Source organism: Choristoneura fumiferana, chromosome 8 (genome assembly GCF_025370935.1).
Source record: "Choristoneura fumiferana chromosome 8, NRCan_CFum_1, whole genome shotgun sequence".
Classification (NCBI taxonomy): domain Eukaryota; kingdom Metazoa; phylum Arthropoda; class Insecta; order Lepidoptera; family Tortricidae; genus Choristoneura; species Choristoneura fumiferana.
This window is the reverse complement of record NC_133479.1, coordinates 3174904-3202672: the sequence shown is the minus strand read 5'-3', so window position 1 is coordinate 3202672 and position 27769 is coordinate 3174904. Positions and strand designations below refer to the sequence as shown.

Below are 27769 nucleotides of genomic sequence, written 5' to 3'. Positions count from 1 at the left end.
TACGGAAGTCCGACTCGCACTTGGACGGTTTTTGTTTTGGCCGTGCGAAGCCGGGGCGGGTCGCTAGTATTATATAATACTGTCCATTGGCGGTCCAGGTCTATATAAAAAAAAACAACAGTCAAAAACCTTATCACTTTGATGTTTAATGTAAGGCTATTTAGGATTAGTTTAGTATTCAGTATTTATTTATTGCAACACCTTTTACAAAAAAATATAAAAAATGATGCCCTGTTGGGGCGTGGCAATTTTAAAATTAATTACATTAATTAACTTATACATAACATATTATGCTATTTTAACCTCATGTAATTTTTAGGAAGAGGTTTAAGGAATACTTAATTTATAAGTGTTACCACATAAGTTCTAAGTTTATGTTATTTCTAGATAAATGTATAAGTAGTTTATTTAGATAGGGTATCTAAATAAACTAGGTACTTAAGGTAGATAAATGTATAAGTAGTTTATTTAGATAGGGTATCTAAATAAACTAGGTACTTATACATTTATCTAGAAATAACATAAACTTAGAACTTATGTGGTATCACAGAATGAATAGATAATAGGACAAGTAATACCTAGTGCAATGAGATCATCTTTAATTACAATAATAATAACAGTAAAACTATTTTTCTTTATTCTTCTAAATATTCATTTATACCTACTGTAGTAAAATTTCTGAGTTAAAAAATCCTTTAGTAGTCGTATAATTTTTTTATCTTTTGTTTCTGATTTTATATATAGGAAATAGAATGGTTTTTTTTTTCGAAAAATGAGAAATACCTGACCTGGCAGTTATCAATACTGAGCCGTCTGTCGAAGTAAACGAAAATAAAAATAAAAACAATGTACACATATTCATTTCTAGTACCAGCACAAAATTACGGGAGGTTGAAAATAGCCTGAATGACTTCGAGAAAAGTACTGTATGGCCGAGCCTTTGTTTTTCTCGACTTGGCGGAGGCACTACCGTGCCCCCAGATTTGTCTTTTAAATTTAGCAAAATAACTTTAAAATAAGGGTTACTTACATATGTATTAAGCCTAATAAGGTTTTTACATTACACCACGTACATTTAGTTATATCTGTAAACCAACCGATAAAATAAACATAGCTCTTTCAAGCTCATTTGAACTGTTTAAGCCGGTGTTGCCATACAATTTAATAATAAGTTTTTTTTTCTTAATTTTTGTTTTCTTTTAACTTAGTTTTTACTAGTAGATAAAGTCCTCACTGAAAATCAGCGCCACGGCTTGCCGTAGCATTAGGGTAAAACCTCCAGTGAATGAACACTTAAGAAACTTTTCTACTTTGAAAAATCACTACTCTGTACTTATTAATAATTGTAATGGTTTTATGTAATTTAATCAATCGTTATTTAATAAACAAGAATTTAATTTCTGCGATTTTTTATTACGTGTATAGTTTTTGAGTTATGGAAGAATTTATAAAAAAGTACCCAAAAACCTAGTAAATGAACGAAAAAGTTAATGAATGAACAGAGTAAAACCCAGTGAATGAACATTATTTAGATAGTTTTAATCAACATTTAGAAACGCATTTTTAACATAAAACGAAGTCTTCTTCTTCAGTTATTATTATATAAAATCTTGAGGTAGGTACAGCACCTTCAGTATTCCAATTATGTTTCTGTATTACAAAAATACATATATAATTCTATTAAAGTAGGTACAAATTAAGCACCTTAATATCTTGATTAATTTACTTTTTTTAAAAACTCGTAGCTCAAAATAGATAATTTTTCCGAGTGAACTTTATAGACGTTATATCAAGGTTCAATTTTGTTGACATATTAATTTTAGATAAGTACGAGATTTTTTCAGTGACGACAATCCGAGCTTTATAATAAAACTTAATAAATAACAAACATTAAACTCTATTGATACTCGTATTCTAATCAGTCTGTAATCAGTCTCTAATTAGTTAAAAGTATCATCATTTGGGACAAAAAAATCTTAACAACCCAATTTTTAATTATAGATTGTGGCTAATAACAATAAGCAACTTACTACAAGCAAAATCTACATAATTTTTTAATCATTTTTAATTTATATAAAAATAAAAATCGATCAAAATAAATCAATAAAACAATAAAATATATAATTATATAGTAATTCATGACAAAGTAAAACTATCGTGCATTTCGATCACGTCCATCGTTACCTACGTTGTTCATACATAGGGTTAGTAGGTATCTAGTAAATGAACAAAGCCAAATTTCTATAGTCCATTTACTAGATTTTTCATTCCTATGAATGAACACGTAGTGTCCCAATACTAGTTCAAAGAAACAGAATCGTTTTCTATGCAGAATCTGAAAACACAACCTTAATACGATTACGTTAACATTTAATTTTAGGAAAAAAACTATATTGAGCCGACACCAGTAAATGAACAGACTGTTCATTTACTGGTTTTAGAACATTTGATAAGCCAGTAATGGAACACCTAAAAATATCAACTTAACCGCAAAATAAGCCACTAAAGAGTACAATTATAGAAGATTTAACTCTTAATCTAACCAATAGCTAAACTTTAGTGGTATACATGAAATAAGCAGTTCAAATGTTACTCCAAACATGCACTGTTCTTATTTGGGATCTAATTTTTCCATACAAAACTTCAAAAGCAGAAATACGTGAACTTCAAACGCCTGCCATGTTGAAATTGGTCGAAAATAAATTTACCGATTGTTGCCATTGCATAGGAATCGAGTTGCCGGTAAGAAAAAAAATACGACAGTTGGTGGAAATGGCTATATTGCTTATTTTAGGCAAAAAACGTGATTTTGTTCATTCACTGGGGGGGGTTCATTCACTGGAGGGTTTACCCTACCTATGCTGAGTGGGGAACTGTTCAGCGTCATGTAACTATGTCTTGTAAATTATTTGTTCTATGTCTGTTTTTATGGCGTTAAATAAATGTATTTTCTTTCTTTTCTTTTTTTTCAATGCATTTCTACGTGCTTTTTCAATGTTAACTTTATTTTAAAGCCCGCAAAGTTAGGTTTGCAACAGAATGATTGAACAAATAGGTATGACTTTGGGTAGGTTAGGTAACCGGTTGATATGCGATTCCTAAAAAACAGCGATGACGACATAAAACGCGGGTCGGCGCGACTTTTAGGGTTCCCTAGGCCAAGTTTTGCACTGCAAGAAGAATCGCGTAAGTTATTTTATTGTAGGCACCTACAGTCTGTACCATATAGGAATGGACAGAAGGAAAATAGGCTCATTAGCTCATTACGAGTATAGTCACGCTTTGAGAAGTCATTTAATAAATTGAATTTCTTTAGTAACGGTCCAAAATTACACAATATTTCAGACTACAGCATCTATTCAGTGACAGGACGGAACTCTTCAACGGTTAATGGCACTGACTTGAAATTTAGTATGCAAATGTAGTTTGGGTGACAATACAAGTACAGTCAACAAAAAGTACAGTCAGCAAAAAAAGCTTTATATTAAAAATGAAATTTTTACCAAAAATTTTTTTAATATACTTAAGTAGAATTATTTGTTTATTTATTAAAGGAGTACCAACAGCTTAAACAACAATATGATTATAAAAATAGTGACATTATAGCTAATTACAATCCTGTTCTATTTAACTATCCTCACAGATAGTTAAATAGAAACAAAAGAATTAGCCGGAACCCTGTCCAGTTATAAGCGCACTTTTGTTTATGTAAAAAATACAAAAACCCAACGTACGTTCGTTCACTTGTTGAACGTCTGTGCCCTAGTGTAAGTTTTCGTTTAAAAAATACCTACGTCTCGATCGCGTTCGCGTTAAAAGCTCAATTTGTATGGATACACGAACATCGCAAACGTTCCGCTAGAGACTGTTCGTGTTTGCATACAAATTGAGATTTTAACGCGAACGCGAACGCGATCGAGACGTATTTTGTAACCGAAAACGTACACTAAGGGCACTTCACTACTCCAAAATTCAAAGTGCGTTTACGGTCTCTCTCACTCACTCAGCTCACTCTAATACTAAATACTAACTAGCGTGCATGAGCAAGACGGCACATAAACTTCGAAAATCAGACTTTGTTTAGTATAAGACCGTATAGCGTCTGACCTGGCTCAGTTCAGTCTATCCCGCAAGCGATTCGGACTCACGTATTTTTATTCAGAATTCAGATTTTGTTAACAGAACAAGAATATAAACACGTTTTTATTGACTATTGTTGTTTGCGTCAGTGTGAAAAAGTGTTTCTTATTAGTACTTCAGTAAGTTGATTTAAATTTGATTTAGGTTTTAACGCTTCAGCATTATGCTGAGCCAGTGTCCGATTCACAACCGCAATTACACATACCTTTGTGTTGTTTTTTTGTACCTAATAATATTGTTGTCTTGTGTTGTGAATAAATGTATTTTCTTTCTTTTTCTTTCTTTCTTTCAAACATCCAAAAATCTTCACAAACTTTCACATTGATAATATTAAGTAGTAGGATATCTATGTATTTTAATGTTTTTTAATACTTACATAAATACATTTTGTTTCAGTTAGAAAGAAGTTATGATGGAGAACGTCGACCTGCCGCCTCCTTACAGCGCAGCTGTAAATGTCTCAACACCATCTCCTGACGTCCTTGTAAGTACTGGGGGCCTCACGCTCTCTTAATACGATTCAGTTTAGGCTCTAAACAGAACTGCATCGCGATTTCGTACCACGACGTTACTTTTGCGATTCAGTTCAAGTACGGTTCAGCGACAGCGATACAGACATTTTCATTCACTCACTTCAAGCGGTTTTCGTACCAATTGAATCGCTTCAGTGTCAAATTTAGCGATTCAGTATAAGTTACTCATTCTGTTAATTCTTTTGGAATTTTAAGTATTTTACTTGGAATATTTTTAAATTTCAAGAACTTTAAAACTTTTATTCAAGTTTTATAACTTTTCATAGGTACTCACGACATTGTGCTCCTTAACTCCTCATTGATAAAACATTTTTTTCAGTGAGAAAAGAGACTCGTGGATTAGTGCAATTAGTGACAGCGTTAAACATTTTATTTGTAATCAACACAACGGTTGCTAAGCACACGGAATGACAGAGTTATGGTTTTGCAAAATAAAGAGGTTTGAGGTGTAATATTTGGTTTGCATATAGCGGGCACCCCTTTCGCGACTTAGCTTTGTTTCGGACCAGAGACAATATCGGTCTTTCATTCACTTGTAAACCATTGAGACGCCCAAGTCCAATAACAAAAAAAAAACCATTGAGACTCAGCTCTGAGAAATAAACATCGTGGTACCAATTTCGACGATTCAGTTAAGGTGCCTAAATTGAACTGCTCGTTTGGATCGTTTATAAAAAGATCATGGTAGACTCCCTGAATTTTGTTATAAATCACTAGTATAATATCTTAGGACTTACGCTAGCTAACGCGGTTTTTACGGAGCGGGTGGACGCCTACTCGTATTGAATAACCAACAAAGAGGTGGAAAACCCCGACTTTGCCACTTCAAAGTTCAATATCTCAAAAACGGCTGAACCGATTTTGATAAAACATGTCTAAGAACCATTGCTAGAAAACCTGCTTTCAAATAACCACCCGTTTAAGAGCTACGATGCCACAGACAGACAGACAGACACACAGACACACATAGCGGTCAAACTTTAAACAGCCCTCTTTTTGCGTCGGGGGTTAAAAATAGTATGAGCAGCGCTAACTGCATCCTCCATTTAAACTAAAAAATATATATCCCATATTTTTTGATATTAGAGCTCTGTTACACGAGTGCAGTATCAAAGGTCTCGAGATTCAGTTTGTCTGGGTGCCAAGTCATTCTGGGATTTATGGAAATGAGAAAGCTGACAATCTGGCTCTCGAGGCCGTTCATTCCGGGGATCTTTTCCCCTATAAAAATTACACCCATGATCTCCTAGCCCTTCCTAAAAGAATCGAATCGAAAAACGAATATAATCTTTTCTCAAAAGACCGCAAACGCATCCGTAATTCAACTTGTGTTGTGGGTGTCTATGTGGCGGTGATTACTTTCTATCAGATGACCCGCCCGCTCGTTTTCCCCCCAATATATGGAAAAGGAAAGGAATATTGAAAAAAAACTTAATTTAAAAATTGCTTTGTCACAACAGGTATAATTTTGTAAACAAATATTGCTGTTGGAATCCTGCAATATTAAAATTGCTATGATTGTTTTTTTTGGAGTCTTTTTGTATTTTTTATTTCAACTCCAAATTTGTTACTTTTACGGGTATCCCGTGAAACCATATCGAAAATACAAACTGAGACATGGATGCACAGAAAAACCAGAAAAAGATGCCGCAATCATGAAAGATGCTGCTTAAGTAGCGTAGTAGAAATAAGCAACCTGAGATATGTATACATAGGAAAAAATCGTGTCTAGATTCCTGTCCAGCAGTGGTGTAGGGGTTATAGCACGCAGCACGGAATGCTGAGGACCTGGGTTCGATTCCCAGTGCTGGTCTCTTTTTCTGGTTTTTCTGTGCATCCATGTCTCAGTTTGTTTTTCGATAAAAATTGCTGTTTTTTACAGACAACGCAACAAGAAGCTAGCAAACAAACAATCGATGCAGAGCCGTTGGTTCCCGAGCCGTTGGTTGCCCACCCATTTGATGACAAATTTGCCCGCTTAGCGTTTATGCAAAAGGTAAGTTTGTTTGTTACTGTAAGAACAAGGTCCAATTTTCACCAGCTTTTTTAGGGTTCCGTAGCCAAAATGGCAAAAAGGAACCCTTATAGTTTCGCCATGTATGTCTGTCTGTCCGTCCGCGGCTTTGCTCAGGGACTATCGATGCTAGAAAGCTGTAATTTTGCACGAACATAATGTAAACTAGGTATGCCGACAAAATGGTACAATAAAAAATATATGCATGCATAGGAAAAAATCGTACAGCAGTGGTGTAGGGGTTATAGCACGCAGCACGGATTGCTGAGGACCTGGGTTCGATTCCCAGTGCTGGTCTCTTTTTCTGGTTTTTCTGTGCATCCATGTCTCAGTTTGTATTTTCGATATGGTTTCACGGGATACCCGTAAAAGTAACAAATTTGGAGTTCAAAAACAAGACTCCAAAAACCAATCATAATTTGATTGCTTAGTAGCGACATGGTGGAAGATTCTGTTACAGTTTTCAGGTTATATGGTAGAAGTACAGAACGTCTAAAAAATAATCGAAAACAAAAAGTTGGAAAACCCCGGCATTGTCTTCAAAGTTCAATATCGCAAAAACGGCTGAACCGATTTTGATAAATAATATCTAAGAACCATCGCTAAGAAACCCGATTTCAAATAAAATAAAGCGCATTCAAACCAGTCCATCAGTTTAAGAGCTACAGTGCCACAGACAGACACACAGACATAGCGTTCAATATTATAACCCCTCTTTTTGCGTCGGGGGTTCAAAAAATATCAGAGCGTGGCGAAACGCCCTCACCTAAATAGTGTCTATGTTTTCTTTCTAGATATTACTATTTCTCCTGTTGCAAGCTCTTTCAGTGTTGGCTATCATGGCTCTGATCGCAAACTATTGGTACTATCATCAACCTATATATTCGTAAGTATTATTATACCTAATTTGTAAAAGGTGACCGGAAGGCACAAGGCAGGCAGCTAATGAGGGTTTTCACAGAGGCGAAATATCACTAGATGGCGTTAGTATCGTGAGTCGGGAGGTCCGTTTGACGTTTGACGTTTGATTGCGATTGGCTTATTTCTTCTTCTTCTTCTCTTTTAAGATATGGCTTTTCTGTCGTAATTAATAGGACAATTTCGCCAGTGTCAAGGTTGTACTATTACTTATTCTGTGGTCAAGGTAAACTCTCTTTGAGAGGGACGTCGTACGGTGATTGTAGTTTTTGCAACTTGATAGTAAAATTCCAGAAACCACGTGGAGACAACGTGCGCATTAAAAAATGCCAGACACGAGAGCAATATATAATTTTGTGATCACTGTTCACTATTAAGGTTAATCGCCGCATAAAACACTATCAAAGTTATACTTCAACTAGCCAAAGAAACAGAAATAGCCAAATTACATATTGTCTACATCCGCCATGTTCGAATGCTACAAATCGAATCGATTGGCTTATTTAGCTATTGAACCAATCACGAGCTAACGTCAAACGGACTTCACGATACTAACGCCATCTAGCGATATTTCGCCTCTGCAAGCTTTGTGAAAACCCTTATTCTGACAACGTTTGAGCCTGGCCGTGGCCATTCAACGCGAAAACGCTGCCTGTCTCCTGGGAACTATGCCGTCGACTGATAATTATAGTTTTTTTTGTCATTTAATGTAATAATTTTATTTCCAGAACAATACATTTTTTATTTTAAATGTTCATTACTTGTTTAATTATATCACTTAAAACATGCTATATTTGAGCTTAAATTAAAAATATACCTATATTTTTTTATTACAAAAAACATGTTTTATAATTTTTATTTAAAAATCTAGAACTCGTAAATAGTTAGGCTAAAATTGTAGCTATAGGATAACAATGGAGAAAATAACAGAAGAGGCCTTTTTGGGGGTTGGTTCGCCTTAGATAGATGAGATGAGATAGAGCACCCTTACACTTAAGTGTACGGCCAGTCTCATGGTAATTTTCCACCGGCGAGGCGACCCCAGAATTGAAATTTGTATGCATTCCCGCGCGCCTCGTCTCTCCTCGCCGGTGGAAAATCACCTTCGGGCCGAGAGACGAGGCGGGAAATTTGTATGGCGGCGTCACGGCGTCCGCGGCGGCCCGCGGCGTTCGCGGATGATGCATACAATTTTCAATTCTCGTCTCACCCCGCCTCGTCTCGCCTCACCGGTGGAAAATCACCATGAGGCTCTGCGAGATGCTTAAGTAGATCAGTCTTTTCTATCATATATGTTTAGCTATGTATTGGTTTAGTTTAATTTGAGTTTTCCTTTCAGATACGTTTTCCTCTGCCTGTACCTATTTATGTTGGGTCTTCTGTTCTTCTCCGACACAGCTCGAACGAAACACCCCTACAAGGCCGTCCTCTTCACAGCATACCCTATAATATTCGCTATATTCATTAGTTTCTCCACCCTGTACAGCATAAGAGAGGTAAGTATCTATGTAGGTATAAAGCAGCGGAATGACTATCATAGTTCAGAAAAGTTATGTTTCCGTACCTCGAGAAGAAAAAAATGAACCCCTTATAAAGGTCACTTTGTGGTTCGTCTGTCACGATCCTTTTTATCACGCGTAAAGGTATCAAGCTGAAATTATTCTCAAATACTCAGGTCTGCTACCTTTTCAAGCAGTGAAAAATCAAATTTAAGTCAACGCAATTAAAAGATACGGTCATTAAAAGGTGCTAATTGCAGGGGAAACCCCATGATTAAAATCTTTTAGGGTAAGTACTTCCGGATCTCCTAGAAACTTGAAATTTGGTATGAAGATAGCTGCATAAGCACAACCAATTAGAGAAATCTCGGTGAATAAGAATCAGAAAGTGTGTGTATAATCAGGACCATTTAAATTGACTCCACCCACACTGCGTTCATTTTGTTTAGAAGAGGGGCTCTGATAGCACTGGATACTTATATTACCTGGAGATACCTACAAATTTGGAACCGTTGGTGCGCGAGTCCGACTAAGCCAGTTTTTTTTTATAATAGATACTCGTGGTCAGAAATATACTGTAGTACTGTTATTTGTTCCCAGAATATTTGTCTATTTATAACTAAGTACCGTAAGGTCGGGGTACTTTGCCCCAAAAAAGGGTAACTTTGGCCAATATGAAAACTACTTTTACATATAAACAGAAGATTAAAAAAAAATAAAAAGACATTTATTGCCACATTAAAAAAATACAATGAACATAAAAGAAACACAACAAATAAAACGTAAATTTAGAACTACACAATGTCCAAAAAGGTAGGAAAAATAATAATAATAAAAAATACACAAAAATAAAAACAACAGACACGTTACAAATATGTGGCAATAGGCTCAAGCTCAGCATTCACATGCTGCCGGTCGACGAAACCGGCGGCGCTGATTTTCAATCTGCGCCCGTCTCGCGGCACGTTTTACACAGTCAGTAATACGGGAAGGGTAAACACGCAAAAGTATTTATATAAAAAAAAAACCATTAACAAAATTTGCAATTGTAGCACTGGGAGCTTTAAAAAGAAGAAAAAGGGGAGATCTGGCAATTATTTCCTAAGAGATGGCATTTACATTCCTAGCGGGTTCTTGTGGTATTTTTTGGGGTAGCATATTTCCATGTTTGCACTGAAATCAGCATCCTCCTAATTTTTCTTTGAAGACTGGGAAAGGCACTAAAGCATGGTCTGACAATGCAATGGTCTGGCAATGTTTCATAATTACAATGCCATAATAAAACCTGAAACGAGTTCAATGGCCATAGTTACCCTTCAGGGCTAAAGTTACCCGATCCTACGGTATCGTTGGTCTCTATTTGCAGATGTTCGTAGCTTGGTCCTGCTACTGCGTGGCTCTCTTCGCTCTGCTGGCGTACAGCATCCTTATTTTCCAAACCAGTTTGGAATACAGACCAGGCGGCGGGATTTTCATATCAACCGTCGTTCTAGCGTCCTTATATGGTAAGTGGGCCAATCAACTTTTTTACCGACACTAATCTGTCCGCGACATTTTTCAAACAATTGCAGATTTTTGTAAGTAAACATGTTTTTTCTGTAATTTAATAGATGGTGTACAGGAATACATTACATCCTACTTAAGTTCACCCTATTAAACCGTGAAATATCTTGTTGGAAGTACGATTTTTTGGTAACACCAGAGACAATTTTGGTAACGCAGGAAACGCCCAAAGTGTCGGTAAAATAGTTGATTGACCCAAGTATGCACTATTATTCTTAAGTGAAGGCGTAGTGATTTTAGGAAACTACAGGGGTCCTTGTCGTAGCCAATAATGAGGGCTATCACGTATGAATTCGCCGCTAGAGGCGCTAGTGTAGCGAGAGGTCTCCGAAATGTCAAATGTCACTGTTTTTGGGTGAACTACGCGGGTTTATTTATAATTAGAATAATTTACAATACCTGAAATTAAGTATGGCAAATAAGCGTTACGGGGCAATGAATGTCTGTCTTTTGAGACAGTTTTCTTTTTCGGAAACCTTTGTCCTCCCTTTTTCCCGAACAACACTGTGGCATGCTCGATATTTTTATGGTACGGTTTTAAGGTATTAAATATGATTTAAATGTAAACTTTGTTTTCACACCCGTAAACAAACAAACTAACCACTATACTTCAGGCAGGACCTTTATCTACAGTAGCACCACGCACCAAATGGTAAACGCAAAAACGGTAGCTCTATTAAAGTTCTGCGTGATGTTACTTGAACTTCCAGTGATTGGATCAACTTGAAGTTTGATGTAAATATGTTCTTTGGTTATGAAGTGGTAGCCTAGTGGTTTGACCTATGACCTCTCAAGCAGAGGGACATGGGTTTGAGTCCGGGCTCACACCTCCGAGCTTTTCGGAATTTATGTGCGAAATTACCATGAGCTTCAAAATATCTTGAGAAAACCTGCCCACACCTGCAATGGTTCGAATGAAATTGCCAATCCGCACTAAATCCGCGTGTGAACTACTTACGGGCCAAGATCTCTTATTGTGAAAGGAAGTCTGCACCCTTCATATTACGAGATAAAGCAAATATAGTCTGAAAAATAAAATATTTTGCTGTTAAAATATTGTTGTGCGTAATAATTTCGGCGTTGAGACTATAGGTCCTTGGGGTAAGGTGCGCTGGAGCTACACAGGGAGCTCAGCAATAGGTTAAGGGAGGCAACAGGCAACCCTCGCGCCGGCAGCTTTCTCGCGCAAAGAATCTCAATCGCAGTTCAACGCGGGAATGCTGCCTGCGTGATGGGCACCATGCCAAGAGGCCCACCTCTCTTTTTTAATTAAAGTTTTAGTTATTTTAATTTAATTGTAGTTTTAGTCCATATAATATATATCCATATATTTTGTATTTTCTTAAATATTTCGTGGTAGCAATACAAAAATCATTTTCATATTTTTATCTTAACATTATATGTACTTGTGTTGTGCGTAATAAATAAATTATGTTTGAAAACCGAAAACAAAACAGAAGTTTTGTGAAATAGTGCAAGTATTATGAGTTTTTATTAAACATTAATAATTTTCTCTTATTTTACAGCGCTGACGACGCAGATTGTCGATTTGGATACAAAGACAACATTTTTTTCTTGCTATATGACTGCTATGTTAGCCGACTGCGCATACACAGTGTGGGCTGTATTTCTGATAACCAGTCCCAAGTACCGATATACTGTCACCCCATCAGATATAATTCTCGGAGTTTTGTTAATACGTATTGACTTCATACATTATATATTAATGTACATAAAGAAACTCTGGCAGTATTTTGCTCAACACGTCGAATCTAGCTATATTAGAACGCGAATATTAAGGATTACAAGCGAATAATGGAATCAAAGAGCATCAAAGAGAATCAGAGGTACCTACAACAGTTATTCCAATAATGAGGGCTATCGCGTATGAATTCGCCGCTAGAGGCGCTAGTGTAGCGTGAGGTCTCCGAAATGTCAAATCTCATAGTTTTTGGGTGAGCTACGCGGGTTTATTTAGAATTAGAATAATTTTGTGAATATTTTGCATTACCTGAAATTAATTATGGCAATTATGCGTTACGGGGCAATGAATGTCTGTGTTTGGAGAAAGTTTGTCTTTCAGAAACTTTTGTCCTCCCTTTTTTCCGAACAAAACGGGACTACGCAACACTGTGGTTGCTCGATATTTTCATGGTACGGTTTTAAGGTGTATTAAATGTGATTTTAATCTAAACTTTGTTTTCACGCCCGTGATAACAGACTTTGAAAGCCACACTTAAAACCTCACGCAACAGTGGCGCCATCTAGAAAGACAAAAAACGATAGCCCTCATTGGTGTGCAAGCAACAAAACTGCAAAGATAGGATAATCATCATCATCATTTCAGCCGTAGGATGTCCACCTCCAGTTGCTTCGGTTGGAAGCGCCTGTACCCACTGTCTACCCGCGGCTTTAACCAGGTCATCCGTTCGTCTCTATGGTGGACGCCCTTGCGTGTAGCGTGATCCCAATTCCCAAGTTTCCATTCGAATTGAGATTTTATTGATAATCATTGATAAACATATAAACGCATAAAAATTACAGTCTAATTAAAAAAGTCTTCTAAGGATCATGTTTGATTATTTTGATTAGTAATGATTTTAAATTAGTCCAAATTTGGACTTAGTACTTAAATTATAATTTTATAGATCCGTTAAAATGTAATTTAAATTAAAATGAAGTCAATTTCTATTACTTACCTATACTTGTCGCTGGCTTCTGGACACTTTCCGCCATTCGATATCCATTGTTAACTACCATAAAGGTTTATGATGGGCTAAGAATGAAATCGGTATATGCTAAAAATAAGACCTTCATTTAGAAATTAAGTAAATATAAGTAAGGGTAAAATATCATTTAGTGTTTTATAGTTTACGCCATAAACAATTTTGTTAAACCTGTATTAACTTAACATAAGTTTGTCTTTTAAATACACTTGTATTTGCCATACACAGACACAATAAACATTTTGCAATAGCTAGAGAAAAATTCATCCTAAAATTTTAACTCGTTACGCTTAGTTATCGTAAGATCGGGTTATTTTAGTCGGGAAGGGTAACTTTGGTTTTATTATTGCATTGAAATTATGCCACATTGCATTGGTATATGGTTAGTTTCAACTGTCAGCTCACGCTTTAATGTTTTTTCTAGAAATATAATAGTTTTCATACCGGCTAAAGTTACCCATCATTGGGTCAAAATACCCCAAACTTACGTTATCTCTTAAGTCTAGCATATTTATTTATTTATTGCATACATGTTACATAAGCTCTTAAAGTTGACATGAACCCTGGTAGGGTATAGCGTTTGTTGTTATAATTTATATTATATATTTATCATTTTAAAATCTTTTACAATATCTAATTTCTGTACCTATTTACAGATAATCTAGCCATTTCAAATTATAATAAAACGACCGTGTTGTTTCAAAAAGAGAACTGAATTTATTGTTTTTTTTTCTATTTAAAGTCATAGACAATTAACCATAAACAAATATAGAAAGGTTCAAGCACAATCATGAATATTTAGATATCCATACTATTTACTTTTACTATTAATATTATAAATGCGAAAGTAACTCTGTCTGTCTGTCTGTCTGTCTGTCTGTCTGTCTGTCTGTTACGCTTTCACGTCGAAACCACTGAACCGATTTTGATGAAATTTGGTATATAGGTATTTTGAACCCCAAGGATCAACATAGGATACCTTTTATTCCGGTAGAGGGCGCCACCGCGCGATAACCTAGATCCGCGCAGACGAAGTCGCGGGCTTAAGCTAGTAATATTATAAATGCGAAAGTAACTCTGTCTGTCTGTCTGTCTGTCTGTCTGTTACGCTTTCACGGCTAAACCGCTGAACCGATTTGGATGAAATTTGGTACAGAGATAGAATAGACCTTGGGAAAGAACATAGGCTATCTTTTATTGCGAAAAAAAGGTTTTAAGGGGTTGAAATAGGGGATGAAAGTTAATATGGTGGAAGTTCGTCGCTGTTGAAGATAAAACCATGAAACTTGGCATTTAGGCCCTTAATCCATAATTATTAATATTGTAAATGCGAATGTAACTCTGTCTGTCTGTCTGTCTGTCACGCTTTTACGGCTAAACGGCTGAACCGATTTGGATGAAATTTGGTGCAGAGATAGAATAGACCTTGGGAAAGAACATAGGCTATCTTTTATTGCGGAAAAAAGGTTTTAAGGGGTTGTAATAGGGGATGAAAGTTAATATGGTGGAAGTTCGTCGCTGTCGAAGATAAAACCATGAAACTTGGCATTTAGGCCCTTAATCCTACTAATATTATAAATGTGAAAGTTTGTGAGTGAGTGAGTGAGTATGTTTGTTACTTTTTCACGCTTAAACGGCTGGACGGATTTGGATGAAATTTGGCGGAAAGTTAGTTTATAACCTGGATTAAAACATAGTATACTTTTTATCCCGATATTCCCACGGGATAGGGATAAAATCTCGAAATAACAACCGCTAGGCTAAGAGCCATGAAATTTAGTGTGTAGGTAGCTGAACCTCTGAAATAACACATAGGCTACTATTTATTCCGATATTCCCACGGGATAGGGATAAAATCTCGAAATAATAACCGCTGGGCTTAGAGTCATGAAATTTGGTATGTAGGTAGCTGGACCTCTGGAATAACACATAGGCTACTATTTATTCCGATATTCCCACGGGATAGGGATAAAATCTCGAAATAATAACCGCTGGGCTTAGAGTCATGAAATTTGGTATGTAGGTAACTGGACATCGTGGAATAACACTTAAGTGACTTTTTGACCCGATATTCCCACGGGATAACAAGGGATAAAATCTCGAAAAAACAACCACTGGGCTTAGAGCCATGAAATTTGGTATGTAGGTAGCTGGACCTCTGGAATAACACATAGGCTACTTTTTATTCCGATATTCCCACGGGATAGGGATAAAATCTCGAAATAACAACCGCTGGGCTTAGAGGCATGAAATTTGGTATGTAGGTAGCTGGACGTCTGGAATAACACATACGCTACTTTTTATCCCGATATTTCCACGGGATAGTTTTGTAACTAAGGGACCCCATACATCCGTGTATTATTGTTGTTATTATTTTGTAATTTTTTCTTTAATTGTATACTTACTGTAGTTTTTAAGTATTTTATTTGTACTTATTTTATTTTGAAAAAATGACTTTCTGCCAAGCTTCTTGCGGCGCATTCTTCTTGGCAATGATGGTCTTTCCGAAAGTGCTGGTATTTAAAAAATGACGTGTAAAAGTGCCCATTGCGGCCTATTTACTGAATAAATGATATGAATTTGAATTTGGATAGGGAAAAATTTTGAAATTTTAGCACTGGGTTTAGAGTCTTGAATTTTGTACAGTTATTCACAACACAACCTCAATGAAGACCACGATATAAATTTGGAAGTTTCCAGGGGAATTTTGTAAAATCCCGAAAATTTCAATTGCAACTACCAGACCGAATAGTTTACGCGTGCGAAGCCGCGGGTAAAAGCTAGTACTTAATACAACACAAACGTCTTGAAATGTTATTCCGATACACGATTGTTTGAAATGGCTAGGTTAGCTGTGAATTGGCAAATGCTAGACTTAAGAGATACCGTAAGGTCGGGGTATTTTGACCCAATGATAATCAAACTAAAATGAATCGCATTGAGATCGCTACTCCGAAGCGAAACTGTCAATTTTGCGAATCGAATACCTACCATATTTATTGCTTAGGGTTCGCTAAGACTCGGTTTTATCTCTCGTGTGCCATTCCTGAATAGAGACTTTGGTATAGAACACAGGTAAATAAAATATTTAAAAAATGTAAAAATGAATTGGGTTAGTTAGTGTAAGTGTATAGTGTGTTATGTACAGAATAGAAAATAGTAAGAATTGTGTTGCAATTAAGTAATGAAATTTTCATGAATTTCCAAAAAAATAAAAATCATTTTCAGATAACAAAAAAAGTATAATAGTTATGTGGCCGCAATAAGAAGCACTTTGTAGTTGTTTAGTAACTGTTTTCTGCATGTTTTCAAGGAATTCGGTTTGTATTAAAAAAAAATGTATATTGTCATGATTGGTTTTTTGGAGTCTTTTTGTATTTTTTATTTCAACTCCAAATTTTTTACTTTTACGGGTATCCCGTGAAGCCATATTAGATATTGTCATCATTCCTTTCGTTTGTTGTTTAACTTACTTTGTTTACTTTGTGCATGATATTTTCCTAATAAGTGTAGTCATATCAGAGACAGCTATACTGGCTCATGATTTACCTGCATGTATACTAGCTTCATGTATGATTGTATTGCTGTTTGTTTTCCTCAATATAGAAAAAAAAAACATGTAGTTTCCATACTGTTTAGTGTGGCTATAAATATACTGTTTCAGCGCTCAAACTGTACAATTTAAATATGTACAAACTTACTCCTCCCTCATCCCAAAAATCGAAACACCACGCTATTTCATGATAGATATTCTAATATCCTCACCAATCATAAAATCGCGAGGTTTATTTTAGGTTTAGTATTTTTTTGCACTCATCGTGAACCAGTTTCACACAGCTACACGTAGCGTTACGCGGCGCGACTAGTTCGAGCGAGATACTGCGAGCGTGCGTGCCGGGCGGTGCTCATAGCCCTAGTGAGTTAACCCACGCCGGCGTGGGGTGTTTTGATACTTACAGAATCGCACCTATATCGCGGAGTGCGCCGCGCCTGGTAGTGGTAGGCTGACTTACCATAAGGTGAACACACACACAGAAACTCATGCCTGCAGGGCTACTACGAAACTCGAAGTTCGTATCGTACCGTCCCTCTCGCTCTCGTATTAAATAGTATAAGCGTCAGAGGGACCGCACGACACGAACTTCAAGTTTCGAGTTTCGTTGTAGCCCTGCAGTGGCGCACACCCATACCCACACACACCCACACCACACACACACACACACACACACACACACACACACACACACACACACACACGCGCACGCACGCACGCACACACACTTTATTGGATCCTCTGTACGCTAATCTAACATATGTATAACTAACATAACTGTAGTTTTATAGTTGGTTTATATCCATTGTACCTTGTGGAAGTTGTGGAAGAGCGGGATTGTTTTGCTTAAAAGGTGACCCTAACCTTATTCTATGCTAACAATGTATTATATATAAACAAAACTAAACAAACTTTTTTTATTTCATTTTTCAACTGTGAAATCCAAGTTCATGGACCCCGTGATGTGGGCTGTTGATTTAATATATCAGTCAGTCAAGACAGTCAATCAGTCACTTCTTCTTACTCGTATATAATACCATGCGTATTCCAACTTCCATTCGTTGCAACTGTAAACAACAACAACAACAAGGGATTTACCTACGGTCTACGGTTGTTGTTTTTAAATTCGCTGTTTGTGTACATGGTAAAACCCAATGTCTAGACTTATTTTTAAAGGCAGCCAGCTGTATCCGGCCAATGCTGTCCCACTCGCACAGTGAACCGACACGCTCTCGCACTTCGCACTCAAACCTCTATCAAACTCAGTTGCGAATTTGCAATCGTTAAGCGCTCGCGTGTTTTAGTTTTGGATTATTTCTTAAACTTCAGTAAAGACTTTTTCAAAGGAATTTCACTGTTATTTTTGCTGCCGGTAAGTTTAGTTTTCTTTTGTTACTTGGTAAATACTTTGATTGCAATACCTATAGTGGCAATATAAACATAATTTTTGAGAATTAATTCGAGCATAATTTTAAATATTGGTGTTAGGTTTTGTGGCTGACATTCGTATGAAAGTCGTCCGTCCGTGAGACGTTCGTTATAAAGTATTTTCAGATACGCAATAATTAAGGTGTCAAGAAGCTTAAGTATTTATGTACTTACTAACGTTTAAGCAAAGTTAGAGGACCAAATATACAATTCACGGAGAAATTACGGAGGTGATTTACCTAGTGAATCCTGGAGTTATTTTTATCGGGGATCTCTAAAACGGCGTGGGAATGTAGGGGGCAAAAATAGGTAGCCGGTGTCTTATTTCCGACGTCCAGCTAATTACATATCGAAGTCCACACGTTTTAGCGTGAAGGAGTAACAAAGATACACGCAAACTTTCGCATTTACATATAATATTAGTAGGAAAATCTAAAAGAATAAGAATAATACTGTAGGTAGGTACCTACCTGCATTGACATCTATGTACTAGACTGCATGTTTCCAAACACGGCGCACAAAAACAGTTCACAGCGCGGTTTTGTGACCAGCTGGGCTACTTCGAAACTCGAAACTCGAAGTTCGTGTCGTGCGGTCCCTCTGACACTTACACTGTTTGATACGAGATTTTGTATGAGAAATCTGTCATTTGATTGCGATCGCGAGTGTCAGAAACATAAATAATACGGCCTCAGTTCACTATAGTCTGTTGACGTCCGTGACAGCGGTTGTGTCAAAGTAATATTGATGATTGATGCGCCGCGCGTTTTGTTCCAAACAGCCAGTCTAGTGCCGTAAGGTACATAGATGTCGATGCCTACCTGTAACTAAGTATTTACTACCTATTGGAGGTACCTGTCTTGATATCGTAAGTTATTATGGGTGCAGTTACCATACAACCTGCATTTTCTTTCGTTCGGTGTCAGCAATTTCAGGTCGTACAGTAACCGCACACCTTATTGTCACACTAGCTTTAGACATGCCACGTTCACGTGCTCGCTTCATACATAACAATAACGTTGCAGTTACCGATAACTAGTTAGTATTCAAATATTGCGCAATCTGAGCTAACCGGCTTGTTTATGTTGGTATAGTAGAACCCGAAATCAGCGCCACGGCTTGCCGTGGCATTATGCTGAGTGGGGACCTGTTTAGCGTCATGTATGTCTTTATTTGTTCTATGTTTGTTCCTATGTTTTTTTATGGCGTTAAATAAATGTATTTTCTTCTTTTCTTCTTTTCTTCAAATCATATTACTCTTTTGCTCACATTTGTCGCACATGAGCGAGAGGGGAATATGATTTTGGGTTCTTTATATACCTACGTGCTGTCCACTGTACTTTCGAGATATTTAGACAAGTAGGTATTGTGTATATATTTATAACTATTTAAAACCACTTCCACCGTTGGGGGAGAAAAGTCCTTGAGTGGCGACCACGAACCGAAAGACGAAGCCTTGCAGGCCTCCCACCAGGTGGACTGACGACATCGTGAGAGTAGCGGGAAACCGGTGGATGCAAGTGGCGAGTTGTCGTTCATTGTGGCGTTCTAAGGGGGAGGCCTTTGTCCAGCAGTGGACGTCTTCCGGCTGATGATGATGATGATGATGAAAACCACTTCTTGCTTAAAATGATTGCGAAATATTTCAGGTATAGATGGGTAATATCGTAAGGTTGGGTTGGGTGGGGTACTTTGACCCAATAAAGGGTAACTTGGGCCTATATAAAAACCTCATCAGAAAGGGTCAAAAATTACTAAAGCGTGAGAGGTCAGCTAAAACTAACCATATGATAATGTGTCATACTTAATTGCAGTGCAATAATAAATAAAACCTGGAAAGAGTTAATCTCAATGAATTAAGTTACCTTTCAGGGCTAAAGTTACCCGATAATACAGCAGTAGGCCGAAACCAACACCGAAATTCCTGTTTCAACTTATATATATTACCTATTTTATTATTATATAAATCATTCTTATTTTTTTATTTAAATTTTAACGCGATGGACGGATGGATGGGTAAATATCTTAAATAAATATGAAAATATCCGGAAGTTTTTAAATGGTCAATTACAAAGAGAGATCGAACATACGCCTGTCCTGAAAGACAAATTACAAGGTTTTATTTTTCCCTTAAGACCGACTCATACTTGACCGGTTTTTATTATTTAAGTATTTTCATTATCATTCCGAGTTCAAGGTTTTATGTTTAAATATTATACAAGCTGTGCGTCTCCAATTGGACAAAATAAAATAACATGCTCAAAAAATATTAATCAAAGCATAACATAATAATCCAAATAAATGAGGCAATAAAAAAATGAGTACTTGCTTACCGAAAAGTAGGTACTATAAGAAGGACCAACCTCAGCACGAATACGGCCTCGGACGTGGCTAAAATTAGCAAGGAGCCGCAATTTAGAAAGCTGGTCTCTCAATGACGTCATTATGGACGCCATTTTGCGGAATACATTTTTTTAAATTCAGTTTATTTAAGCTTACTATTAGTAAAAAATATTGGGAAAAAAAAGAAACTATTTTTTTCTAAGAACACCTTATAGGTACTTCAGCCACGTAAGGGCTAAGTAAACATCCTAGCCCACAAATACCTAATTCAGCAAAACCATGGACAAAGTATGCAAAACGCAGACCCAAGTCACTGTAGCTACGAATAATAATTATTATATTTTTACACTGTAGCCGAAAACGGCAATTAAGGTAAACGTCCGAGTGCCCGACACGCTAATGCCCAATAGACGACACCCTGCTGTCATCTCTATTGCTAACGTAAGATTAAAGATGCCAACTATTGGGACAGTGACGAGCACTCGTATTTACCTTATCCTACTATCCTATTCCTACTTCCTACTAATATTATAAATGCGAAAGTTTGTAAGTCTGTTTGTTACACCATCACGTCTGAACCGCGGAACCGATTTCGATGAAATTCGATATACAGATAGTTTGTGTCTCGGGGGCTCCTTACATAGGATAGTTTTTATCCCAGAAAATCTAGTTCTCGCGGGACAGTGAAAACCGAATTATACGCAGACGAAGTCGCGGGTAACGACTAGTTACCTATTAATAACTCATTATTGATATGGACTTCGGCAAACTACGCCTGAATCAATAAATTATAAACATGTAAATACAAACATCCCTGTCTTTACAGTTGAGTTCAGACCATGGCAGGAGTACATTCCGACTCTCCCCCGCCGTACCACGCGCTCGAAGAAGGCTTTAAGACTGAGGACAATGTGAGTTAAATATAATAAGTAATAGATCATAGCTAAACACTGTTTTGATTTAAAAATTAAGTTAAAGTACGAGTGCTGGTCACTGTCCCAATAGTTGTCATCTTTTATGATGGATATAAAAAAGTGGTATGGAATAGGCGAACTAAAAAACGTTTTTAAGCTAATCTTTATTGCGTTTTATTTTTTTTCCAAGCAAGTGCATTTGGAAGCAGTACTGGTTATTTTTGCATTTATCTTATCACAAATACCAACTTCAATTGATAGCGCGGAGCGCTTGTTTATTTTAACGTGATAAAACCAAATTTCTCTGAACTTACGGGTCTCGAGATATTAACTTCGAGATATTTTTATAGTGTTAATTAGATACCTACTGAAAACGATTGTGATTCCAGAGGGTCTATTGCGTTTCTGACACTCGCGATCACAATCAAATGACAGTTTTAGTATGCGAAAACTGTCATTTGATTGTGATCGCGAGTATCAGAAACGTTACTCAATCGACCCTCAGCTGTGTCAATAGTCAATACTCTGGTCGCTTCCAACCGAAGCAACTGGAGATCTTATGGGGGTGGCTTATGTCCAACTGGACGTCCTATGGCTGATATGGTGATGACTTCAGCAATCAGAATGTTTGACGAGGGTAGTTTTTTTTTCTAGCATTTTCAAGGCACAGAAGTGATCATGCCACCCTCTCACGATGATCCTGACTACGCCTACGGGGTGCTGTTTGAACACAAAGACAACAGGATTGGATTCATCCAGAAGGTACTTTCTTACCCGACTACTTTTGTGAAGAATTTTCCCTATTTAAGATTCAAAATACAAGGTTTCTTAATGTTAATATTTCAGCTGATGTTTGTCTTTTCATTGGGGTTTTTATTTAAGAAGCTGTCATGCGTTTGACCTTGAACAGTAATCACCAGAGCACGGAAAAAATATTCTTACGTCATTCATTACTGTCATGTGTAGATATGAATATGGATACACTGGAAATAAATACAAAACTACAAGTTATAATTTAAAAAAAATGATAATACCTACATTGCAATACCAGTACTGCCTAATTAAAACTCAAAATTGACCAAACACATTCTCCAGATTCTAATTCACTTGTGTTCGTTAAAGACGGCGTAAAGCTCGTAGTAGAAGTCTAAATAATATAACTTCGTAAGTATAATAAAATCACACATGGCAATACTAAATGATAAGGTATGTCCATATTATGCAAACTCTCAAAATAGCTAACCCTTTCCGAGGTTTGGTGATCACTGTGGGGAAACCTTAGTCAAAAATAATAATAAAAAACCTTAAACACATTTTATAGGAGTATTTTCTCAAACTAACTCTACCACCTGCTAAAATATTCTGGTTGAATTATATTTCGATTTTGTAGCGGATCATTTTTTTTACTCTGTCGCAATAACACATTTGTCACTTGCATGGCGTTACAACGTGGCTGTAAAGCGACAAAGTTCAAAAGTGTGCAGCTACTTCACCGTCAAGAAAACTTAATCAAGTACCAGGGTGGAACCTTTTCATAATCAACTTCGATATGATTTCTTTGGCAGGTGTATGGAATGTCCAGTTCCACCCTGGCACACCATGGTACGAGTAGGTACGAGATTCAGTTTCCTCAATTGAATATTGTACCTATTTATTGTACCGATGGAACTTGTTGAACAGTTTTAACAACCAGTCCGATAAAACAGAAATGAAATAGCCAATAGGAACTAATGCGGTTGTTTTGTATAACGAAAGCTGCCGCCTTCCTCTTCCTTAACTTAAGTGTTACACTTTTGTTGGTGGAGTATCTTCCACTTATCCCTCCATTGAGCCATCCTCTTGATCTCTTGATACCACACGACGCCGACTTTTTCCCTTATCTGATCGATGTAGCTGCAGCCTTTAACTTCTTGTTGTCTTTTTCTCTAGGTGATACTTATCAAACTGTTTCAAATCTTACTGGCGACCATACCCTTGGCAGTCTTCGCGTCGGAGCCCTATGAAATTTACAGGATGATGGAACATAACTACAACGGTCACAGCAATCTATTGTAAGTATTTATTTTTCCTTTTTTTTACTAAAGAACGAGAGAGAAAGAGGCTAGTACCATCAGCATCCTCTTATAATATGCCTTGATCAACTATGACATCGAGGCTTTCAAGAAAAAGACTTATACTTTATTTAAGGGCCAACAACAAACCATCACTCCTTGAGTTATTGATACTCATGGGCGGTGTGGAGATCGATCATTTCCCATCAGATGATCCGCATGCTCGTTTTTCTCACTCACATAATAAAAAAATATTTTTTTGGTCAATGCATATTTTACTCTTACGAGCATATCTTTGACCCTTAACCATGGTCATCAGTTTCAGTATTAGCAGCATCAGTGTGGATAAGTATAATTTCTTTTACAGAGTGGTGTCATCGCTCCTGCTTTTGGCAGTGCTAGGGTTGATTCACTACTGCGACAAAGCTCGGTTCGCCAGGCCCTATAACTACTTGTTTCTTCTGGCTTACCCGCTGTCGTTCGGCTTCTTCGTCGCTGTGGTGACGTGGCGATTTGGTTCAGGAGAGGTAATTTTATTTCAAGGTTATTTTATTTTCAAACCATTCGACCATATCCCGCCCAATATCCTATGAGAATATCGGGATAAAAAGTAGCCTACTTATTTGTAATTCCAGAAGTCTTGCAATCTTCATACCAATTTTCATCCAATTTCCAGCTGTTTTAGTGTGAAGAAGTATCAAACAACATACAGCATACTCATATAACTAGTAGTATATAAGTCCTCCGTGAAAAATTATCTTATTTGCCAAGTGATAGTGAGTTACCGGATACACAGAAAGATAGAAACGAAAATCGACTTTGTTTTATACTATGTACAGAGTATATTCTATCACCTGTATGCCAAACGTCTTACTTAAAGACTCGCTTGTGACTATCCTACACCTACACATTATAATGATAGTGGTTAATGAAATTACATAACGCGGCCTGTAATAGGACCTGCACAGCAAAGTTTGGCTTTGCCATTTATATTCGGGCACATAGTAAACAAACTTAAAGATTCACCATTGTATGACACGACATAAAGGATATCATCTATCATTCAGATTATTTGGCATACCTTACCTATCTAATACCTTATCTTTTTCATTAGATTCTCTTATCCTGGATGCTGTTCCTTATCACCGTGTTCTTCATGCTGGTATACAGCATCTTGGCGTTGCAATCCAAGATCGAATTCAAGACCAGCATTGGTATTTCCATCGCTGCTGGCAGCTTCATTGTGTTATATGGTAAGTGGCTCTAGTGAAATTATCATAGACAATTGGATAGCGTGGTTAGAGAGCCAAATGTTTAGAGAACCTGACTATGGAGCTTGATGTCCTGGGTCCTATTCCAGTAGGGCTACTACGAAATACGGAAATCGAAGTTCGTATCGTACCGTTCGCTGACGCTAATATTATTTTATACGAGACTGTGATTTTCGAATTTCGTAGTAGCCCTACAGGTCGGGGCAGATATTTGTATGAATTATACGAATGTTTTCTGGAGTCTTAGAGGTATAATGGTGATTCGGGAAACGTGAGCTGGATCCTACACCCTTAGTAATTGATAATGGATCGTTGACGATCATATTTAAGTGAAACCCCCACACCTTTTAATGCAAAGCGATCATGCACTTAGTAAATAATTAAATACATTTAAAAAATAACATACTCTCACTAATACAGGTACGATGAAGCCTTAACTGACTGGTAGGGTTGATCCTGCTCTCGTCTCCCCAACTGCCGAATCACCTGACCTGTATGTCTTATGTATGTTTTTATAAAACGTTAATAATTATCTAAAGTGACAGAGGCTTATCAATGTCTCGAGTGCGGACAACTTGTACCGTTTCATGGCAGGAAGCATTTGCGACTCATTTGAAACAAATATTCAAAATAAAATTTCCTTCACAGCGTTGACGATCCCGTTTATCTACGTAAATGCGTTTGGCGTCCTGTACTGTTCGCTAGCGCTGTTCATGCTGACTGCATACATTCTGTACGACATCCGACTCATGATGTCCAGGAACTACCGCCTCCATATGTCACCCTCTGACTTCGTGAAGGCTGCTGTCATCATGCATATCGACTACCGCTATATGATCATGGATATTATGTTAAAGAATAACACGGACGACGACGCCGATCCAGTATTTAATAATGCCGCATGAAAATAAACGAAAATCCACCCGTACGATATACTCGTATATTAGGTTATCTTATAGTTTAACTAAACTTGTTGAACTGAGCTCACTAAAATACCACTGTGTGGACAGTTGCAAATTAAGATAACGAGCTCGTGGTAAACGCCGATTATAACTGATTTTAAAGGTTAATATGGAATATCGTCTCTGTTTCCATGGATAATAGACTACAAAATGCATTTACAATTGTCTGGCAGTTACGAGAACGTAAGCAGAAAATAGCTGAGGTAAGTTAGATGAGCTCAGTTCAAAAAATCATAAGCATAACTTGAATGAAAATGTTAAATGTTGAAGCATATCACACGTGATTAGTCAAAATAAGGAATCATCGAGACAAACGAGTCTTGTCAGATCAGTCGCACAATGTTGACACGAGCAAAGTACCTCAATGGTCCAATTGGAGCTACGTAATTATTAAGTTTTAGTACGTAATCTATTTATGTTATTTTTTAACAGATGAATGAAATAAATTATAAGGAATTATATACCATCCGTGTAAACGGCTGCACAGATTTGCGGCTGCTGAAATTTTTGTGAAAGATCTGGAGATGGATATAGGATACTTTTATTTTGGAAAATTGTACAATTTCTGTGATGGATCGATAAACATGTGAAACATGTTCTAAGTTGTTGTTGCCTAGCAACCGTTACTTACGAAGAAGATTGAGCAATAGTTCTTTCACTTACTTAGGGATGCAGAATAATGTTAGCTGAAGTCTCGGTGTGTGGGTGAATATTTTTATCATTGTTATGAATTCTGTGTAGACGAAAAAACTCGTTAAATATAATGGAGCAAATGTTGAGAATGAAAAGTAAGTTAAATTACCGAGGCATTTCAAATGAGTCAAAAATATTGGTACTATTGGGACGAAACCCATAATTTAGATATCTGCATTTAAGTAGCATGTAAGAAAAATTATTCGAATGCCAAGGTGTGCAAAAGCGTAAAATTGTAGCATGGCCTTTATTCAGTGTATGAAATGAACTGTTTTATGAGGACAAATACGGTAAATTAAATATGTTTTCATTATTCATTGTACCTATGATGTCCTGTATAAGAAAGTGTTTAGAATGAAGCAGATACTTTACTCGTACACTTGTCAACGCATGTTGTATATTTTTTGGCAATGTGATTTATTTGTGAGTACTTATTAATAAAAAATCTTAAGATTAGTTCGTTTTTTTTTCATAAAACTGACTCGTGATAAACGCCCTCTCACCTGATGAAGTGCTGATGAAGCCAAAGGTATTCTTACTGGTTTTGTAACAGTCTATTCACTCTAGCCTTGAAGAGCCCTAGGTTATACTTGGGTATCAGGGAATACAACCCATTATAAATTGTAACTGGCTCAAAAAAATCACTAATAAGTAAATCCCGATTTTAAAAACAACTAAAACAATTTTTTTAGTAATATTATTACCTAGGTACCTACCACTTCAAGTTCGTGAATTTTACCGTGAACTCAATCTTATACTTTTAAATGACTAATTCTTGTACATTTATTTATTTCCGAGCCTTGGGAACGGCTAACTATTTCGATGAAATTTGCTATGTGGGGGTTTTCGAGTTTGAACAATGTAGCTCGGTCTTATCTCTAGGAAAATACGTGTTTTTGAGTTTTAACCCGAGCGAGCATCTTTTACTTAACTTGGTAGGTAACTTTTTGGCATTGAAATCTATGTACCTAACGTCTAGGCACTAGACTGCTGTTATTTGGAACGCGCGGCGCATCAATCATCAATATTACATTGACAAACCCTGTCACGGACGTCAACAAACTATAGTGAAAGGTTCACAAATCCGCGCTGTGAACTAATTTTGTGCGCCGTTTTGATGTATGAAACATGCAGTCTGTACATAGATTTCGATGCTTTTTG

The 27769-nt window shown here is 36.9% G+C and overlaps 2 protein-coding genes across 2 annotated transcripts; both read left to right on the top strand.

Annotated features, from left to right (window-relative positions):
• The first annotated feature begins 4089 nt into the window (after positions 1-4089).
• Positions 4090-17776, top strand: LOC141430153 (uncharacterized). Its single transcript, XM_074090714.1, has 8 exons — positions 4090-4259; positions 4537-4624; positions 6556-6669; positions 7482-7573; positions 8945-9101; positions 10471-10609; positions 12194-12514; positions 13015-17776. Exons 2-7 carry the CDS (start codon positions 4550-4552, stop codon positions 12481-12483), a joined length of 867 nt encoding a protein of 288 aa, XP_073946815.1. The 5' UTR covers positions 4090-4259; positions 4537-4549; the 3' UTR covers positions 12484-12514; positions 13015-17776.
• A 277-nt stretch (positions 17777-18053) lies between these two features.
• LOC141430147 (protein lifeguard 1-like) lies at positions 18054-27064 on the top strand. The gene is made up of 7 exons (XM_074090708.1): positions 18054-18318; positions 21544-21628; positions 22286-22393; positions 23561-23682; positions 24050-24209; positions 24797-24935; positions 25602-27064. The coding sequence occupies exons 2-7, from the start codon at positions 21557-21559 to the stop codon at positions 25856-25858; spliced, it is 858 nt and encodes a 285-aa protein (XP_073946809.1). The 5' UTR covers positions 18054-18318; positions 21544-21556; the 3' UTR covers positions 25859-27064.
• Positions 27065-27769: the final 705 nt, after the last annotated feature.

What these genes read in the sequence shown, in the direction of transcription:
- LOC141430153 (XM_074090714.1), top strand. Translation starts at nt 4,550, where the DNA reads ATGATGGAGAACGTCGACCTGCCGCCTCCTTACAGCGCAGCTGTAAAT. An exon ending in CCCTGTACAGCATAAGAGAG is followed by an intron (nt 9,102 to 10,470) that starts GTAAGTATCTAT and finishes CTCTATTTGCAG; the next exon opens with ATGTTCGTAGCTTGGTCCTG. An exon ending in CGTTCTAGCGTCCTTATATG is followed by an intron (nt 10,610 to 12,193) that starts GTAAGTGGGCCA and finishes CTTATTTTACAG; the next exon opens with CGCTGACGACGCAGATTGTC.
- LOC141430147 (XM_074090708.1), top strand. Translation starts at nt 21,557, where the DNA reads ATGGCAGGAGTACATTCCGACTCTCCCCCGCCGTACCACGCGCTCGAA. An exon ending in AACGGTCACAGCAATCTATT is followed by an intron (nt 23,683 to 24,049) that starts GTAAGTATTTAT and finishes TTTCTTTTACAG; the next exon opens with AGTGGTGTCATCGCTCCTGC. An exon ending in GGCGATTTGGTTCAGGAGAG is followed by an intron (nt 24,210 to 24,796) that starts GTAATTTTATTT and finishes CTTTTTCATTAG; the next exon opens with ATTCTCTTATCCTGGATGCT.